Source organism: Gymnodraco acuticeps, unplaced genomic scaffold, assembly GCF_902827175.1.
Source record: "Gymnodraco acuticeps unplaced genomic scaffold, fGymAcu1.1, whole genome shotgun sequence".
Taxonomy (NCBI): domain Eukaryota; kingdom Metazoa; phylum Chordata; class Actinopteri; order Perciformes; family Bathydraconidae; genus Gymnodraco; species Gymnodraco acuticeps.
Window position 1 is genome coordinate 684,345 of NW_022990558.1, and position 20,935 is coordinate 705,279.

The 20,935-nt window shown below is 39.2% G+C and overlaps 1 protein-coding gene across 2 annotated transcripts; it reads left to right on the forward strand.

The window, feature by feature from the left end:
* Window positions 1-1,076: 1,076 nt before the first annotated feature.
* On the forward strand, window positions 1,077-20,920 carry hid1b (HID1 domain containing b). 2 transcript variants are annotated; one of them, XM_034227429.1, is made up of 19 exons: window positions 1,077-1,219; window positions 2,358-2,507; window positions 3,573-3,743; window positions 6,211-6,333; window positions 12,665-12,771; window positions 13,245-13,361; window positions 14,116-14,347; window positions 14,436-14,492; window positions 15,691-15,831; window positions 16,354-16,444; window positions 16,559-16,710; window positions 17,169-17,247; window positions 17,346-17,510; window positions 17,940-18,161; window positions 18,690-18,847; window positions 18,933-19,019; window positions 19,101-19,192; window positions 19,897-20,055; window positions 20,580-20,920. In XM_034227429.1, the coding sequence occupies exons 1-19, from the start codon at window positions 1,154-1,156 to the stop codon at window positions 20,641-20,643; spliced, it is 2,433 nt and encodes an 810-aa protein (XP_034083320.1). In that variant the 5' UTR covers window positions 1,077-1,153; the 3' UTR covers window positions 20,644-20,920. The 2 variants fall into 2 exon arrangements, with proteins under 2 accessions (XP_034083320.1, XP_034083322.1); XM_034227431.1 differs by having other exon boundaries at window positions 18,708-18,847.
* Window positions 20,921-20,935: the final 15 nt, after the last annotated feature.

Consider the following 20,935-nt stretch of genomic DNA (forward strand, 5'->3'; position numbering starts at 1 on the left):
GATGTCACTGTTGCTCTGTAAACACAAGAGTTCATTTATCCTGATTGTACCTGAAGTATCATGATGGCTTCCATTGGCCGATGACTCCTTATGTAATTGGAGAAAATAAAACTACTAATAAATTTTCATGAAAAAAAAGAAAACCGAATTTTGATGAAATAATTTGATGATGATGATGATGATGATGATGATGATGATGATGATGATGATGATGATGATGATGATGTAGATGTGATTGTTTCATTCTTATTACCTGCATCTGAATCACTGACCCACGCAATTTAAACCACTTTTAAAACGAACAGTGTAAATGAAAGCAAATATGTACATTAGGATCCCGGAAGTCGTCCAGTTTGGATCCTGCTTGGCTGAATGTTGCCTTTAAGGGCCGTAGGAATAATTATATAATCCTTCAATAGATAGAGAATTTAGAACAAATTGTATTCAACGCAATATTTTATGTCAATATATCTGAAACAGTTAATTCATTTAAATTACCGTGTTAAAATATATATATTTTTTTTTTTATTCCAGCAATACGTTTTTTATTTTGTTTCATTTAACAACATTATCTATTTTTTTGTTAGTTTATTTAGGAGTATTTTATTAATTTTACCATCTAACTGATGTGTATTTGTTTGTTTTTTCCATATGTAAAGCCCTTTTTTGTATGCGTATCATTATAAATATTATTTTATTATTATAATTATTATTGTGTTATACAATTATTATCAGTTTTCTTTTTACTCTTGTTACCTTGTTGTTGAGATCATTGTGAAGTTTGTGTCTTTTTTCTTTTCTTCTATTGCCTATAAATGATGCAGGTCGATATAAATGTATTTACAATTCAAATAATTCATTTACAAATCATTTCAAGTTATAAAATGTACAGCAATGTGTTCCTCAGTTGCACCACACGTCATTTTATAACAAAAACAACATCATGAATAAGCATTACCCATGTTAAAAACGTTTAAAAAAAACAACAGCAGCTATTTTTGACATGACATTCCCTTTGTAGGTGGATATTCCGAGCAGCCCCTGAACGCAGCAGGAACAGAGCGGTGGATGAGGGAGATTATCCTCCTTTACTGCGACTGTTAACCTGCTGTTAACACGGATCCTAACAGGAGGTGTTGGTTTGTGACATAACATGGGAAACGCCGACACCAAACTGCACTTCAGGAAAGCGGTGATACAGCTCACAACCAAAACACAGGTCAGTTATTTTAAAAGAAAAAACTAACGTCGCTTTTGTTTTAAATTCAGCTTGTGGAGATAAAGTTAGAGTGCCAGATGGTAGCCTTAACTGAAGCCTCAATGACACAAAGTGGAAGGGAAGTCAAGTAAACACTTCAGTTAGTTTACAAATGAAGATGTCCTGACATAATATACATACATTTTGTGAAATATGGATATTTTCCTCTGTATTTGTTGCGTTTTAAGAGACTGACAACAGGCAGGTTGGCCCTATTGGTGTTCTGAGTCCTTCACCTGTCTTGTTTGTTTTGTGAAATTATCCTTAAATAACTTGAACATGTGACATGTGATTGTTACATGTTGAATTTAATTAGTTTTCATGCAGGCAGCAAGTGTTTCCCTCGCAGGTGTATTTAAGGTGGAACTAACTAGATGAAGTTGATAAGGATCTACTACAGACTCTGCACTCAGGCCTGTTTTTAGTGTTCGACAATCGATTAATCGAGTTACCTTCAAGTAAAAGAAAAATACATCTGTGATAGTAGGCTTACATGTATTCGGTTTTTTGGACAAACCAAAGAATGTTGACATTTTCTGAATGTTTAGGACTAATCGATTAATCACTTACAATAAATAACCGACTGATTATTTGGTATTGAAAAGTATCCTTAGTTGGTTGCTTGTGTTTGTTGTGTCCAACATAATTATTCTCTTTATGTTAAATACAGAACCAATTATATGTAGAATGTAATGTCTGACTGTCATGTTGGAAAAGCAAACATTATCTACAGCTTTCATATAAATGTAGTGAAGTACAAGTACAATATTTATCTGAGAAGTATTTTGATAAAATGAATATAAAAGTATCAGTAGAAGTAGCTTGAAATTGTACTTAAAACAGTACTCCCATAGACTTTATAGGGTTTAACACAACATAAAGTCAGAGACAAATAGGACAAAGGAACAGTAAACAAAAGGGATAAATACACTAAGGTTAATAATAAATATATAAATATTCTGTTTTCTTCTGACTATAGCTGATTCGAGAAAACTGTATTCAATAATAGGTGCACAGTAATGAGCAGTACAACATGATGATTCTCCAGACTGAGATCATGATACACACTCAAAGAATGACTTTTTGTCCTCTCCTGCAGCCTGTAGAAGCCACAGACGATGCCTTCTGGGATCAGTTCTGGGCCGACACCTCCACCACAGTCCAGGATGTGTTCGCTCTGGTGCCGGCTGCAGAGATCAGAGCTGTGAGAGAGGAGTCTCCATCCAACCTGGCAACCCTCTGCTACAAGGTAACCTGCATTCATCAGGATGGGGAGGAGATGTAAATGATGGTTTTCAGTATGTATCCAGTCAGAGATGTCCTGGACTCAAATATACAAGCCATTTTCTGGAATTTTGAGACAATATGTTTTTATAGCATCTCAAAAATCAAGTTTCAATACATTTCCCTACCTAACCAAAGTGTGTTGTCTTAGTGCAGCTATTCTTCTGTCAGAGTCACAGGAATGCTGCTGTTTGTACACACACTTTACACACATCACTGTTTGTAAAGGTCAAAGGTTATTTGAGTAAAGCAGATGGGGTGTTCCTTGTAGACCTGGCTGACAAATAAAATGTTCAACAAAAGGAACAAAGAGACAGGAAGACAGGATAACCTACATTTCTTACAGCAAGGAACAGTTGGACATTGAAATCTTTAATCCCTTAATGTCAAGTTTTCCTTTTAGAAGCTTTGTTGTTGTTGTTATTCCACTCTGTACTCTATATTCTCTTTCAGTTTGATTAAGCTCACTATGAACTATTAAAGATGTTTGAACTGAGTGAAATATTGAATCCCAAAACTCTGTGTTTCTCATGGCCGCACCATCTTGTAAAACAGGGGTATTCCTGATGTCTTGTGTGCCATTTTAGACACACTTCCCAAAACATGTTGCTGTTATATGTCGTATCTTTTCAAACATAGGAATATCTACTAGAATTTGACATAAATATCTGTGGGATTGAACAATGTTTGTCTGCATGGTGTTTTTAATGACTTCTCACCACCAATCGCTGCTGTCTTTGTTAACCAGAACCAACAAATTAAATAAAATCTTCCTTATGGGAAGATAGGTCTAGAAATGTCAGCTGTCTGCAAGGCTCACCATTATCACATCAATTTAAAATGAAGTCAAATTAACTTTGGAGATATGTGTATGACACCTGCTCAAGGTTGGGGGCACAGGATGGAGAGAATATTGATGTTGAACACAGAATCTTACAAAAGAAATATATCATAATTGAAATCATAAATGTATAGACACCTGACTTTATAGTATTGTTTTAAGTTTTCTACATGTGCTTTTCTCCCTCAGGCAGTGGAGAGGTTGGTGCAGGGGGCTGACTCCGGCTGCCCCTCAGAGAAAGAGCGGCAGATCGTCCTGAACTGCACCCGCCTGCTCACACGCATCCTGCCCTACATCTTTGAGGACGCTGACTGGAGAGGCTTCTTCTGGTCCACCGTGCCTGGGGCCGGTCGAGCGGGGGTAGGACTCACACTGACACTCAATCTGTTCCAGGAAGTAGTGCTGAGCAGAAACACTCTTGTATAATTCTTGCACTTTCTGGTGTGTTTCCTGTTTGACGCTTAGTCTGCCTCCTGTCTGAGGACATGAGGAGGGGGAAGCTCCAGAACTGAAAGGTCTTCAGGCTGTTAACTGCATCATTAATGATTTCACATTGAGGCTTGTGAGATATTCAGTCCTGGGAGGGGACTGTAATAGGAAAGTTATGCATTGAGGAAGCAATAATCAAACAAAAATCACAAACCTGTGTGTGTGCGGGTTAAAAGGGTAAATGGACTACATTTTATATCGCCCTTTTCCAGTGTTCGCAGCTCCTCAAAATGCTTTTACATATTTTTGACTTTTTATTTATCAAGTCAGCAGTCATCCACATTCATACAGAGGCAGAGGCTGCCATACACGGTTCCACCTGCTCAGGGAGACAGACAGACAGACACTCACTCACTTTCACACACCTATGGCCAGGCCAATTTGGGCTTTAGAATCTTGCTCATGGACACAGCAAGATGTTGACTGCAGGTGTTAGGGATCTAACTTCCGACCTTATGGCTGGTGTATGACCTCTCTACCTCTACCAGTGCACTGATGTATTATCAGTTTTCATACTGGTCAGGTTTTGGTCCAGAGTGTGTGGATGAAGCAAAGTTAAATATTACTAATTTAACAGCTGGCTAGTTAGCTATCTATCTAATTGCCATGTACTTTCATACTCCACTGGCTACTGAATGGTGTTCATGTTGAATTTTAAAGTTCCCTTAATAGCGCTCAGAGAATACCCATATAACGTGCTTTGCTCACAATAATTGCAGTCCCACGCTTGTGATGTGTTTCTGGATCGCAGTGTTATGCTTCACCACTGATCAGTTGGTGGCAAACACTAGAGTTAGAAGAAGATGACGGCTCCCAAATAAACAGTGCATGTCTCAAAATTCACATAATTTTCAAATGTTTTACGAGAAAGGGAATGCTAAATCCAAGCAGTAGAAATCTCCAGATCTTTGGGAGAATAACAAGCCTTGATGTTTTTATTGGTTGATTTAATTAACAAAAGAACAACGAATCAAAATTGTACCGTTAAACTTATTCTCAGAGGGAAATGTATAAATCTTCTGCAGCCTTGCCAAACCTGCAGTTGAACCTGAAGGAGAACAGCAGTCAGAGAAATCCTATCCCACTGCACTGCAGACAGTTTGCAGCGTTCAATCCGTCCGCAGCCCCTCAGTTTTACACACATCAGAGGATTTGAGATTAGCACGTATAATAATCCACAGTGGTTAGAAGTGATGGACAGAGCAGGATCTGTAAAATGAGATGGTTGCTGCTGTCAACGTCAGTGTCTGAAACCCACCCCTCCCTCCCCCCTCATCTCTCCCTCACCTCTGCCTCATCTCTGCCTCCTGACGGCTGCTGGTTCTCTGGTTACCTGGTCGACCAGGGACCCACCATCCAAACACTGCCCATATTGTCTGTCCCCCCCCTATCCCTCCTCCTGGCCATGCAGTGGTTGAATTAAAAGGGATTGAATGTCCCTTAATTACAGTGTGGGGCTGGAGTAAAGTGCAGAGCTGCAGCAGTTGGAAGAGAATAATGGGTTGTTGGTAGTTGTATGAAATCAGTTTGTGGTTCTGTGGGGAGAAATTGCTATTGATTTGATATGTTGGGAACAAAAGTGAAACATTTAGATTTTATAGTAGGGGCGGTCACGATATCAGATTTTCCCCACATACATAATATTGTGGTCAAAGGAATTCACGAGGACTATAATATCAATAGAATATTTAGGAAAAAAATTGTTTAATTGCTATCAGTCATATTCATTTTTAACTTGAGGGTTAGATAAGAATATTGATACCACTCTGAAGTCTGTATGATACATTTGAAGCTGTAGCAAGCAACCCATTAGCTTAGCTTAGCAGAAAGACTGTAAACACAGGGAGACTGCTAGCTTGGCTCTGTCCGAAGCTAACTAAAGCTATCTACAAACCTCTCAAGCTTAAGTATTAACCAGGTAAAACTCATTTGTCAAATCTTTACACTAACATATGTTTCAACAATTTATTGGGGAGACGATGTGACAAGGTATCTGTTTGCCTCCTTTAAGTCTTTGTGCTAGGCTAAGCTAACAGTTTTCTGAACGTGGCTAAGCTTTCAGATACGAGACTCATATACATCTTTTCATCTAAACTCTGGAGATTACATATCTCTATGCATATATCTTATTACATTTGACTGTTAATACTGTTTACTTTGACTGAAATAGCAATATGAATGCAGGTTGTTTACTTTATTAGTTATTAAGTAGTGTTGCTACTTTACTGTTGAGGAATGATCTTAAGTAATACTTTCTTGTTTAACCACAAATCACCACATTCTTAATGTGGTGTCTATAATAGCAAAACTTCTTCGATCTCCTCTCTTTGTCCTCCAGCATTTGGATGAAGATGGTATTGATGATGAATCACGGCCGCTGGCTGAATCCCTGCTGCTGGCCATCTCTGACCTGCTCTTCTGTCCAGATTTCACCGCTCAGAGCCACAAGAAGAACAGCCCGGTGAGTGCACAGTACCCTTCTACATTACACAGCCACTCATGTGTGGCAGACGTTCAGCTGTGGCCTGATTATCCCTCAGTGCAGCTGGACGCAAACACCTGCCAATATTCAGAATCTAATCAAGGAGAACCAAAGCTTTGCATCGGGCTTGTTCATTATCCGTGAATGACATTTCTGCAGAACATGTGTTGGTCTCAAAAGAACAATAGTCAACATTATGTGTCATTTTTATGTTCCAATCAATCCAATCCAACTTTATTTATATAGCACTTTAAAACCTCCAGACCAAAGTGCTACAGAGAGATACATCAAATATAAAATCACACAGCTCAGCTCACAAAACATAAAATAAATACATTTAAAATAAAAGATACAAACACAAAACAAACCAGAATAAACGTAACAATTGCAAAATAAAAAACATAAAAACAGCCATATAATAAAAACAATAGACCACTGAAAGCAAATAAAAGCAACAATCTACTTGTTTACAAATGCTAAGGAGAAAAGGTGGGTTTTAAGACAGGATTTAAAAACAGACAGTGTGGGAGCCTGTCTGATGAGCAAGGGCAGGTCGTTCCACAGTTTAGGGGCGGCAGCAGAGAAAGCACGGTCCCCTCTGCTCTTAGACTTAGTTTTTGGCACCCTCAGGAGAAACTGATCAGCTGACCTGAGAGTGCGGAGTGGGCGTTTAGCTGTGTAACAGAGAGGTAGGGCGGGGGCCAGGCCATTGAGGGCTTTAAAAGTAAATAAAATACTTTTTAAATGAATCCTCGAATGAAAGGGCAGCCAGTGGAGTGAAGATAAAATGGGGGAAATGTGCTCGTGTTTGCGTGTGCCAGTTAGTAGCCGTGCTGCTGCATTTTGCACCATCTGCAGGCGAGCAAGGGAGGATGCACTTATCCCCATATATAGTGCATTAAAATAATCTAAGCGGGAGGTGGAAAAAGCTGTTTTTAACAACTGCCTTGATCTGGCTGTCCAGCTTGAGTTCAGGGTCCATCTTTATCCCAATATTTGTGATGGTAGGCCTGGTGGAGTGGCCCAAGGATTCTAGGTCTATGGGAGTGGTCCGAGGGGCACCAAAAACCATAACTTCGGTTTTGTCATCATTTAATTTTAAAAAGTTGCATGACATCCAGGACTTAATGTCTTTAACAGTGGTTTAACTGAATATGAGTCGTTCTTTTTAAGTGGCACATATATTTGGAAATCGTCTGCATAGCAATGAAAAGTGATACCGTGCTTCCTAAGAATGGACCAGAGAGGAAGCAAATACAGGCAGAATAACAGGGGGCCTAACACTGAGCCTTGTGGAACCCCGCAAAGGAGAGGAGCAGACGAGGACTCAGAGTCCCCAAGGCTGACGCAGAAAGTCCTACCCGTCAGATACGACCTAAACCAATCGAGGGCTTTGCCCCTAATGCCCACCCACTGCTCCAAACGAGCTATCAGGATCTCATGGTCCACTGTATCAAAAGCGGCCGTTAGAGTAAAAGGGTAATGCATTCACCTGAGTCTGTTGCTAAAAGGATATCATTAAAAACTCTTAAAAGAGCTGATTCCGTGCTGTGCAAGGTTTTAAAACCAGATTGGAAGACCTCGAGTACCTTGTGCTCTTCCAGAAAAGTGAGAAGTTGACTGTATACAATCTTCTCTAGGATTTTGGACATAAAAGGCAATTTGGAAATGGGCCTAAAGTTTACAAGAACTGTGGGATCCGGACTAGGTTTCTTAATAAGTGCTTGTACAACTGCATGTTTCCAATTTTCCGGAACAACCCCTGTGAGCAGACTGCTGTTAAAAACGTCAAGAACAAAAGGTCCTACAGTGTGGAATACCTCTTTAAAAAATCGAGGAGGGACAGGGTCGATTGGAGAACCAGAGGGCTTTATTTTGGAGACAATCTCCTGCACAGAGGACAGAGTCATGGGCTCCAAACGGTCAAAAATAGCAAAGCAGGGCAGAGACAGAGGTGTCGTTTGATGGAGCAGTGATTTGAGTCCTAGTTGAAGTGACTTTATTAATAAAAAATTGAAGAAAATGTTCACAGACTGCAGGGGAGGTCTCCACACAGGTAGTCTGAGGGGCATTAAGAGCTGAATCTATTGTCTGAAACAGTACACGAGGTTTGTGTATCAATGGTGATGATGACCTAGTTAAAGTATAAGTATACTGAAAGCAGACAAAGGCACAACTGTACTCTGAACCTGTTCATTTGCTAAGGTTGACCGATTTACAGAAAATTACTAAATGCAATTATTTCAATGATAATGCAAATGTAATATATTATTTACTATATTAGACAGTTTGCTCATTTTGCATCATTATTCTCATTATCATTGAAAAATATGTTGAAATTATCACGTTTCGGTTTTCTTGAAGAGTTCTGTATCAAACAACTATGTTTTGTCAAGTCCGTATATGATTTGTCCACATATCCACAATACTTCATAGTATATTCACACATTTCACAAATATAGCACTATTTCCGAATTGAGTATTCCACTAATCTTTAATGCAATTTCAATACAATAAAGATTCTGCATCGCATACTGTAGAGATGAAGCCCTAGCAAATACATTTAAATTGATATCAATGCTCCCATTTAACTTGCAAACAAGTATTCTCCAAGATTTGTAATGGTCCTTCAAGAGTCTTTCCACAGAAGGAGGAATACACCTTTCTTTATGTGTTAGCCCTTAAGCTACAACAATGTCAATGCCTTTATGTAAAAGGCTAGTCCCTGTTATTGAGCCCTGAGGCGGTACAGTCACTGTTCTTATCTCCACACAATCTTCAGTAGCTGGAGTTAATGAGTGACTCTCCCTGAGACAGAGGGGGAGGAGTGGCCATGTTTGTCAACTGGGCTGAGGAGAGGAGGGTGGACATGTCTTAATCGTGCTGAGCAAACATGTGTGGTGCTGGAGAGCATAGGAGGTGACAGGAGGTGTAAGCTCTGCTGCAGGTCTTAAAGGTACCCTATTATACGGTTTACCCTCAATATATTATAGTTCTCAGTTATATACAAAACATGTCTCTGAAGTGTTTGGTTCGGAAAACCAAACAGATCATGCATTGCAGCATCCCATAATCCCCTCTGTTTCAGCCCTGTTCCAAAAGTGCTGATTCTCTGTCTGTTACTTTAGATGAAAATAAGGAGCCCCTCCCCACGCCCCTCTGAGAGACATTTGGTTAGAAAGAACACAATGGTGCTCTAGGAGGAGATTCAGGTGATAAGGGGGGGGGGGGGTGTTACCTTGGTTGGTGATTGGCTGATGGTTACACAAGACAAAACATCGTTATGACATCATAAAGTGGCCAAAATTTGATCAGCTCATTTTCAGACACGTTTTTATATAAATAGATCAGGACAAAAAGGGAAATAATCTTTTTATCTGAAACGTTCAGAATCTCTTTACACAGAGGGGACACATGTTGATGTATAAAAGACATGAAAAAGTGGATTTTGCCTAATAGGTGACCTTTAACCTCTCCATGGTCGGAGCACTCCTCACACCTCTCAGTCAGCCGCCGAGGAAGCATTCAAAATGCCCAGCGGCTGTCGTCTGTTCCCACCTGCTTCTGTGACCTGTGGAGCATGCACACACAGAAACCTGGCTTAGGGTTAGTTTTCACTTTCCAGTAAAGGTGTGGTGATTTCAAGGTGAAAAGGCATGTGTTAAAGAGTCAGTACACCCAAAATACCAAGAAATGGACGCATTTAAAAAAAGATAAAGCCTTGGCGCGAGAGCCACGGATTCAAATATATTTTTGGTAGTGTTACATCTCATTCATAGTCACTTTTCTCTGTTTTTGCGTTTCTTTGTGGTCGTATTTCATCCCTTGTTGGTTGTTTCATGTCTTTTCTTAGTATTTTTCTTTCTCTTTTAGGATGTTTTGCATGTCTTTGTTATCCCTTTTAGCATCTCCTTGTGGTTGTATTCTTTTAAATGTTGCATCTTTGCAGTTGTTTTCTCTTTTTGTAATAATTTTGACTCTTTTGGTAGTTTTTGTTCAATTTTATTAATTGTTTTGTTCGTATGTCTGTTTTTTGTTTTATGTTAGCTTCTCCCCAGTTAAATACTGGATTCTTTTAATCCCTTCAATGTTCTTAAATCATCGAGATTATACAATTACATTTCTCCTAAAAAGTCATATGAATGTGACAAAGATGTAGTTTTCGAATCACAATCCAAAATCACAAAATGGATGCTTCCTGGGCTTGCCTCATCACCAGTGAATTTACGTGTGGTATGGCAGGGTGCCCTTTGTTGTCAGTTTACTTATAGAGAACAACGGCAGCACCTTGTCACATCTATAAATGACAATCGGTGCTGAGGTGTCACATGCTGATATTGTCAGCTTAGTCCTCTTGTAGATTCCCATGATGTAAAGTAGGTGTGAACACAGTCAGTAGCTGTGAAATGTGGCCCTTTGCAAATATTGATGTAACCTGATATTGTTCTATGGCTCTGAATAAGAAGTGAGTCCACAGTTAAAAAACGCAGTTCAGTGTTTTTAGCTGAAAACCTATTGTTTCCTGTTCTCCTTGTTGTAATTGAATGAACCTGGAGCAGGTGCGTCCTTTTGTGTAGACCTCTCTTTAGGATATTGTGTGTGTTTGAGAGTCCAGACATCTCCTCAATATCAAATATCTATTAATTCTAACAGAATTTTGTCATTTCACTTCCCAATGTTTATTATAACAGAGAGCCTACAGATATTTCCATCATTGCATATTCTCTTCATTCTGTTTTCCCAGAGTTTAAGGCAGTGTTTCTCCAAGTGGGGGGCGCAGAGACCAGGAGGAAAAATGACTACTTATGACAACAACAAAAAAGTATTGATTCGAAAATAATATGCTACAGTACAAGTACGTCTGGGTCTCAGAAAAAACACTTCTGGTGCTAGCGAGCTACGCTAACGGATATAAGGAGCTTTTTCAACAACAAGGTGGAGGAGAGTCCTCTCCTGTCAGACTGAGAGGCTCAGTGAGCTAAAGGACTCTCTGTGTTTAGATAGTTAACTTTAGTCCAAGTTATCTCAGTGGGTCTCAAACGGTTTTGAGTCACGATTAATGTAAACAATTATTTCCGCGGCACACGTTTATATGATCATTATAGTTATAAAAAAACAAGAGAATAAATGAAAATCAGGTTTGAAATACTGTATGCCAGTAAAAAAAGAATAAAGTTTAAAAGGGGAGTGATTTGTAAAATATCCATAAAGAAATAGAAAATCTGTTAACAGTTCTGTTTCATATGGGTGTTGAGAGATGTATCCATAGATCTCTCCATGTTGCTCTCAAAGTGCACCAGATTGATGCTTTTAACTTCAATATTTAAAAATAAATCTTCCCGGGGGAGCATGCCCCCGGACCCCCCTAGAGGGGGAGAGGACCCCCCTATGTGAGGTCCACACACCACCTATAAAAATAGCACTTTACCCCTTCTTACACCTATATGCCGTGAGCTGATTATCGAGCCTTCATTGTAACAGTCACGGGTACACTGTGTATATGCGTGGGGAGTGTTTCAGTAGAAAATTCAACTGTAGCGACCGGTACATTAATGCGAAACCCTTCATGTTTGAGCACCCTCTATGAAACGTCAAGCTACCCCACAGCACCCCCTAGAGAAATCTCTGGCGCCGCCACTGAGCCTGCAACCCCGTTTTGAAGAAGTCTGCAGTGTAAAACAGGCTCATGCAGCCACCTGTGATAAGACACACCTTTTGCCAAATATCAGCATTTTCTTTCTTTTCATTTTTTTTGCAAAGTATTATAACTTATTGTTTTGGCAAAGGGATTGCACAATTGTATTATGTATTCATTTTTTGGAGCACACAGACTTATAGAGCATTGTTTTATTATCACTGTTCTAGCAAAGGGATTTTTATTTTTTTTTAAAGGAATGTTCACGTTCATATTGATGTATTGTAATAAATGTTAAGTTAGCCCATTATTTTTTTTTTTTCTCCAAAGGGGGGGGCCTGACAGAAAATGTTTGAGAACCACTGGTTTAAGGTGATGCCTTCAAGTTCCTCCAAAAGTACATTTACAATAATACATTCCGGGTATATTGTATGCCAATACTCAATACACATTTTTCTACAATAAATACAATGAAATGAATGAATAAGTTGATACAAATAGTGTGAGTGCTTCAAGGCTTGGTTATAATGACTTCAATTATAAATCAATTATCAAAATTAAAAAATTGGAAATGGTATGGTAGCCTAAATGAGAACATCAACAACATGTTTATGCCTTTGTCATTGTCAGGTTGTCCTTGACATGACCTATTTGTTGCTCTGCTCTCTGCTGCAGGACACAGCCGAGGACATTCGCTCCATAGACAGCTGCGAGTACATCTGGGAGGCCGGGGTGGGCTTCGCTCAGTCCCCTCCTCTGAACTACATCCACGACATCAACAGGTGAGACTGCATCCCAGCAGGGACTGTGGAGAACTTACTTTTAGTTGTCTTGTTCATGTCAATTAAAAAGAAATGTGGTAGAAATGTTTGCAATCAAAACCGTCCATAGCAATTGGGTAACTTGTTTTTGTTATTTCACATATCAACATAACCAAGTCTGATGGCATTTTGCCTGAAGGTGGGACAACAGCGACATGATGAATTTAAATGGCCGTCACCCTGGATTCATTGACCTCCAAATACATCGCTACCATCAGCCAATCTGAAAAATCAAGCTAAAACTTGTTACAAGAAATAACAGTCAAATAATACCAAAGATATGTTTGTGGTAGTTTATAATAAACCTGGTTGAAGGGGTTGTCTACCAGAGAGCACTGACAGGTCTTTTTTTCAAATCGGTCGGGCTATAGTATAAAAGCTTTCTGGTAAATGTTTAAATAACATTGATTTCTTTTGTTTTCTTGTCTGTTCAGGACAGAGCTGCTGAAGCTGCTCCTCACCTGTCTCTCTGAGGCCATGTACCTCCCCCCCTCCTCTGAGAGTAAGAACCCAAACCCCTGGGTGACCTTCTTCTGCTCCTCAGAAAACAGGTGACACAAACACACACATCCTCAACATGTGCATAAAGTGAGGCACCCTAAAATCATCTTTAGTGCAGCTTCTTCTAGAGATACTATCGGAAAGATAACATTGTTTTTGCAAATGTACTACTAGTCTATGACAGTTGTTCATAGATTTACCTTTTTGGAACAATAATAACTGTAAATATATACTTTATATAGGAAATATTTTGTAAAATGTTGATACAAAAATCTGTCAAATAAATTGGCTGCAAACTGGGTTTTTCTTGGGCACATTGAATTGCCATTTTTAAATATATATCCATATATTTATGAATAGGAGTCATATCTACAAATAAGTATTTTGTATCTATGAACTCATAACAAATTAATACAAAAGAAACGCACATATATGCAGTGTTAAAAAAGTGAATGGAAGAGATTTAATACACTTTTTTCCAAATTGTTTAAAAATCCTGTCTTTGACTATTGATAAAAGTGTTTTCTTTTTCTAAAAAGAATTGAACGCTTTTAAACTTAACTAAGATATGTCCACACAGGAGACATTTTAAGAGAAAAATAACAGTCAAAAACAGAGGAAGATAAAAATAGAACTATGAAATTCCCCAGTGGGAAAAGCGTCCTTGAACATGTCTCACCCTCTGCTATGCATTACCCCACACTATGGGACATGTAGCCCCCTCTGAAGAGCCCCTTGCTCTGAACACACTGATAGCCCTCCATGGCCCTGACCTCCACCTGTCCTTCACTGCCCCCCCCCCAGACATGCCCTGCCTCTGTTCACCTCCCTGCTCAACGTGGTGTGTGCCTACGACCCCGTGGGCTACGGCATCCCCTACAACCACCTGCTGTTCTCCGACCACCGGGAGCAGCTGGTGGAGCAGGCGGTGCAGATCCTGATCGTCACCCTGGAGCACGAGGCCGGGTCGGCCACAGGCTCCGCCCTCCAGGCCCTGGACACCTCCGCAGCCCCCTCAGAGGTGGAGGAGCAGGAGGTGAGAGGGGGATCATTTTTATTATTAGAATAAAATGCAATCGTTTACTGATTCAGAGTTTAAAATCATGCATTTGTTCTTTTTTCAGCCAGCTGGACCTGATAACCTCTTTGTGAATTATCTCTCCAGGATACACAGAGAAGAGGTAAATTATGGATGTGCCAATCACATTTCAGAATCAATAATGGCTCGATATGGCCAATACACTATCGTAGGAAAAATCATAATCTGACATGACCCATTAGTCTAGTATGTCCAGTATTTTAAACTCAAATGAGTTACATTTGCTTTATTATTATTTTTTTACATTTACATGTCTTTTACCTGATGCTTTTATCCAATGCGACTTAAATACTTTTTAACACCGTAGACATGCCTATAGGAGGAGCAATTTGGTGTTAAGTGTCTTACCCAAGGACTCTTAAAGGTGGGGTATGTAATTTATTTCAGAATTATTTTTTTTGTTATATTCCATGGAATGCTCTTAACATCCGATAGCAATGAATACATTAAATGCTTTGACAATAAATACATACAAAAAATGTCCTCTGTGGAAGCCGTAGCGCTGTAAAAAGCACGACCAATCATCTGAGCCCGGCTAAAGTAACTGGATGGCCTACCTGCCCGTCAGCCTTCCATCTGTGCACAAACTTATCTCGTGCCCTCATTGGTCATGTGCGCGTACGTGTGTGTTGGAGGAGGGGCTCTGTGAGGAAGTGGCAGATTTGTTCCAGCTGTGTATTTTCAAATTCTAGTGCACTCGAGCTGGTTTCTCTAAAATTACCTACCTTTAAGTTTAATTTTGATTGTTTCCTTGGTGCTCAAACCTGCTGCTAAAAAGTTCAATGTGTGGAAAAGTTTTAAATAAAAGAAGCAGCAGTATTCCATAACTAAGTCATGGTGTGTGCTGTGGCAAGGCAAGTTAATTTATATAGCGCATTTCAACACAAGGTAATTCAAAGTGCGTTACAAAAAACAATAAAAGCATTCAAATATAGTGCAACAAATCATATAGACTTTCAATCTTCCTGACCTTCCATGTCAGAGAACATTGGCTAGTCTTAACTCTTATCAGCTGTGGGTCGACAGCTCAGCACGTCTATGTTATGTGACTATATTTTGGAGAAAATAATCTGACCCAAGGAGAGAGATGTCACCTACTTTTATGCTCCCTACAATAGAAATACAATGTTAGATCAGAGTATACAACATCTGAGCTTTATTTGAATAAATGTTATACCAATAGACAGGAATCTGATCAAATAATTCAAATGAAAGAGTAATATTCCACCGTCCAAAACTATTTAACATCCTACAATATCATCTAATTCTCTGTTCATCAGGACTTAAGTTTTATCCTGAAGGGTCTGGGGCGGCTGATGAACAACCCTCTGGTGCAGACCTACCTGCCCCGCTCCACCAAGAAGATCCAGTTCCATCAGGAGCTGCTCATCCTCTTCTGGAAGTTCTGTGACTTCAACAAGGTGTGGAGCACGGTTTATCTGAATGATGCTAAAGCTACAAGATGGAGCAACCTTAGCAATGAACACCGAAAATATAGTGGTGTCATTGAGGGCTGCACGATTTGGAAAAAAATAAGTAATTGCTATAATTTTGACTGATATTGCAATATGCAGGATTTATTTTAAGTTTGTAGAACACTGTTTTTAGGTCACGACTTCTCTGCAGCACCACAATACCTCATTCAGATATTTTCACATATTTTGCTTTTACCAAATATTGTGATTACTGTGATTTGCGATTTTGCACTAATCCATATTGGGATTTCAAATTTTTATTTTTTTATTATTGTGTCAACATAACTTTTGTCTCTTTTGCCTTACTATACTAGCAGCATCGCTTAAAAACACCACATAATATCAAAGGGATTTCCGACAAAGCCCTGTTTTAAAATAAAGCTCTGAAATTCATCATCACATGTAGTTCTTGATGTGAGGGAGTAAGATGGATGAATATGTAAACTCAGGTGTGTTTGTGTGTTTTAGAAATTCCTGTTCTTCGTGCTGAAGAGCAGCGACGTGTTGGATGTGCTGGTTCCCATCCTCTTCAGCCTGAATGATGCCAGAGCAGATCCGTGTGAGTCTCAGGGATTACTTCTATTTGCACATGCATATTGAGATGAGTGCTAACTTGCATAGATGGTTCTTTTATACCCCTGAATAATCTGTCTTTTTATACGCGTGTTTGCAGCTCGTGTGGGCCTCATGCACATCGGCGTGTTCATCCTGCTGCTGCTGAGCGGGGAGAGGAACTTCGGTGTGCGTCTGAACAAGCCGTTCACTCTGCACGTCCCCATGGACATCCCTATCTTCACAGGGACCCACGCAGACCTGCTCATTGTTGTAAGACATGTAATGTTAGAGGATAGTTTATATTCTTTATTTAAAAACACTTCACCCCAAACAGATGAGTTGTATACCAATTACATTCAAGTTACCTTGAATTTTTTTTTCATTAATGAAATTATAAAAACAAAAATGATTTTCCAAATTAATTGATGAAAAAGTTTATACACAACATTTATTTACAAAGTCTCACACAAATCATGCTATATATTCCATGTGTCATTTCGACTCTTGTTTTTTATGTCATGTTTTTTTTCTAAAGCAGCTCTATAAATAAAGTTATTGGATTAATAATAGTAATAATATAACATTTATATAATATTACTGCTGTTGTTTATAATAATAATAATAAATACTAAAAGTATGAGTAAAGTTCTGCTGTCTGTTCAACATTTTCTCTCTGTTTTATTTTGGTATTATTATTATGTAATCACATTTTATTTGATTATTTTTAGATCTTCCACAAGATCACCACCAGTGGACACCAGCGTCTGCAGCCTCTGTTTGACTGCCTTCTTACAATCATAGTGAACAGTGAGCACCACAAAGGAAATGTCGCACCCTAGTGGCTTGATCTCAGAACTGCAGAGAAATATTCTGTGTCATTTTGACATTTTTTTTGCCCTCTACAGTTTCACCTTATCTGAAGAGCCTGTCCATGGTGGCGGCCAACAAGCTGCTCCACCTCCTGGAGGCTTTCACCACCCCCTGGTTCCTCTTCTCCTCGCAAGAGAACCACCACCTCGTCTTCTTCCTGCTCGAGGTCTTCAACAACATCATCCAGTATCAATTTGATGGTGAGAAAATAGATAATATAGTGGCGGTTTGTTAAATATACCACGTTCCTAGGCCGCTTCGTCTGAAAGGATATTGGAAAAGTCCTGACTTGTGCCGTTAAAATTCCCAACATTTGTGAAAAACCCACTCACGGGTGAAGGGTGAAGCTTGAAAGTAAATATAGTGTAGTAAAGTAAAGTAAAACGGAAGCATATATAAGGTGAACAAAGTAGGTCCAAGTACAAAGCCTTGCGGAACTCCGTGTCTAACTTTTGTTTGCATAGAGGATTAAATGACCCGTACAAACTGAGGCCGTTAAAAATTGTTATAAGTAGGACTTAAACCAGCTCCTTTTGTTTCTATATGTTTTGTCATGTCATGTTAACATCAACAAATATGAAAATCAGTTATGTGGCTCTTTCAAACTTCTGACTAAATCTCGCTCACAGGTAACTCCAACCTCGTGTATGCCATCATCCGGAAGCGTAATGTTTTCCACCAGCTGGCCAACCTGCCGTCCGACACGGCATCTATTCAGAGGGTTCTGCAGAAGAAGAAGAAGTCTGGGATCTCCAGGACAAACTCCACAGAGGCAGAGTCCATAGAGAGGAGCAGACCTGCTGATTCTGTTGAGCCGGGAACACTCAAAGCCAGCTTAGTGGCTACTCCAGGTGAGAAAGGAGACAGTACAGTCATTTACAGAGGAAACATTCCCAGTTGATTAACTTACATTAGAATATTACCTTTGTATTACAGTATCTGCAACATACATTTGTTTTTACATATTAGAGTCATTTGTGGTGAATTTGGATATCTCATTTTCGCCACATTGAAAAAAAAAATGTCTCCATGTTTTTACAAATAATCATATCGGTCTTTAAATGATATATAAACAACCACTCTTTTTTGTTATTTTTTGTTTCTTTGTATTCTTTTAGGGTTTCCTTGTTTTTCCCTTTTTCATATTCATTGTGAGTCTCTCTCTGTCTCTTTTGGTCATTATTATTATTATTATTATTCTGGATCTCCATTTAAATCAGTTGTAACAGCTGTGAATTCAAGTTGTCAAATGTGCCCCATGAAGTTTTAAGAAACAATTCAGAGCCACCTTTCAAGCCTGTAAAGAGCTGAAGATTGTAATACTCAACTACCAATATTTATTTGAGTAATTCTCTTTTCCTCTGCAATTCAAAAAAAAGAATGTTTTTATCCGTTAGGAATTGATAAGATAACGGCGAAGTCCCAGGTGAGTGTGGACGGCACCATGATCACCGTGCCTACCTCTGACTCTCCTGCTGACACCAGTGCTGTGGGCGGAGCCAGCGACACAGAGTCCAACTCAGAGAGAGACCACGAGGTACATCACACTTCACATCACTCTATCTTACTGTTTTTCTTACTGCAGGTAAAGTTAAAGTCCTGTGCTTTTATTTTATAATCAGGCATACCATTCAGAGTCGGAAGCAGCGAGGAGTCGGTTATCAAGTGCATCATCATCATCAGCAGCCTGGAGCGCTAACACAGACTGGGTTAGTGGAAGTGTTTTCTACTTTTTACTATTCCTTCTATTTGTATGTATTATATTCATCATGCTGCTTGTGTGTTCTCAGGTGTTGTCATGGAAAGCCAAACTTCCTCTACAGACCATCATGAGGCTGTTACAAGTACTGGTGCCTCAGGTGGAGAAGATTTGCATTGACAAGTAAGAATTGATACACATATTAATCTCAGAAGCATTTACTGACCTATTTTAAAAGAGGTAAATGGCCAGTTTAGTGCCATCTTTTTCAGTCATGGTCGCTCTTGCTGCTCATTCTAACAAACCAGTTATCATTCTGGTAACATAACTGTATTTTAGCAGCAAACTGCTTTTATTCTCCCAGGGAATAAAACCTTTGCATGAACATTTTAATTTAATGATTAATCAATCATCAAAATGTCTGTCAATTCACTAATGGATTATCTCCTTATTGTTGCATCTCTTATGATGAATGTTTAAGCAACCAGTTACCTATTTGCAGATCAAGCAGATACACAGCAACATAACCATCTTTGTGTCCAACTGATTATTATAGGTCCAATATTTACAGTCTTTTAGCTTTGTTTTAGTTTCAACAAACTCCTAAGAGAAATACCTGCTTGTTCAGATGCTAAATGATCCACTTTCTTCACTAGCTAGTTGCTATATTGGTTGTGTTTGGTGTTGGTCAGGTAGTCTAAATGATGGGTTTATGTTGTTAAATGGTAAACCAAAGAAATGGGCTGAAAGACACCAACATGTACGGCTCTGAAAAACTGCAATACTGGTCAAAATCCTTTCATCACTGCAACCCCTTTCATATCACACCATAATTAGTGCCGTTTTAATGATTCAGATTAGTTCATATATATTGTTGTCATCATCAGGGGTTTGACAGACGAGTCAGAAATCCTGAAGTTCCTTCAGCACGGCACGCTGGTCGGCCTCCTGCCCGTCCCTCATCCCATCCTCATCAGGAAGTACCAGGCCAACGCCGGCACGGCCATGTGGTTCCGCACCTACATGTGGGGGGTCATCTACTTACGGTAAACAAACATGAATATAAGCCTGTATGAAACCGCTTTATTTTACGTGTGATATTTTGGGGCAATTCTACGGAGCCCCTGAGAGGCAAGTGAGAAACACAAAATGTCTCTCTCCTGTGTTCATTATGTACAAACTGGGAGAGGGGAAACAGATGCCAGGGTCATTTATCAAAGTTATTTATTTTGATTTATGATAACAGGTTGGAAAAAAACAATTTTTTCTTTTGTCAGGATTAAATGTTGGTTTTTGTGATACTGTTTGGCCACAAGAGGCTGATGTTCAATCATACTTTATTATCTAAATAGGAATAAAAGTATCTATGTTTATTTCTACGTGAGCTTAAATATCTCTGCAAACCTTTATCACAAGCTACATAATTTGTATCAAATTCACCGATATTTTTAAAGCAACCTGTAAGCTTATTCTGAAACAAACATTATTTTCCACCTGTTCTTCAGTCATAAACACATAGAGAGACACATCGATTTGACTTGTTTCTCTATCCTGATTTGTGTTACTACAGCAATGTGGATCCTCCCATCTGGTACGACACGGACATCCGGCTCTTTGAGATCCAGAGGATTTAGAGCAGCTGTTGAAGGTGTCCACTTTGTTCTCTTCACACACTCACTAACAACAGGATCTGCTGGTTTCCTCACACCTGAACTTTGCTCAGAGGAACCATTCACACTCTCTGGTGCTATTTGAAACAAGCAGAGATCATCTTGTACTTCATTCCTGCCAACTTTCAGGTTTCAGATAAAAAGACAGAATGTTTTAATGTGTCAAAACATACTGTGCATCATATACAATCACTGTCATTAACATTGCCAAATCGTCATTAAATCTCACAAAATCAGGAAATGGGTTGAATTTTTT

What these genes read in the sequence shown, in the direction of transcription:
- hid1b (XM_034227429.1), top strand. Translation starts at nt 1,154, where the DNA reads ATGGGAAACGCCGACACCAAACTGCACTTCAGGAAAGCGGTGATACAG. An exon ending in CAGCTTAGTGGCTACTCCAG is followed by an intron (nt 18,162 to 18,689) that starts GTGAGAAAGGAG and finishes TTCAAAAAAAAG; the next exon opens with AATGTTTTTATCCGTTAGGA. An exon ending in GAGAAGATTTGCATTGACAA is followed by an intron (nt 19,193 to 19,896) that starts GTAAGAATTGAT and finishes TGTCATCATCAG; the next exon opens with GGGTTTGACAGACGAGTCAG.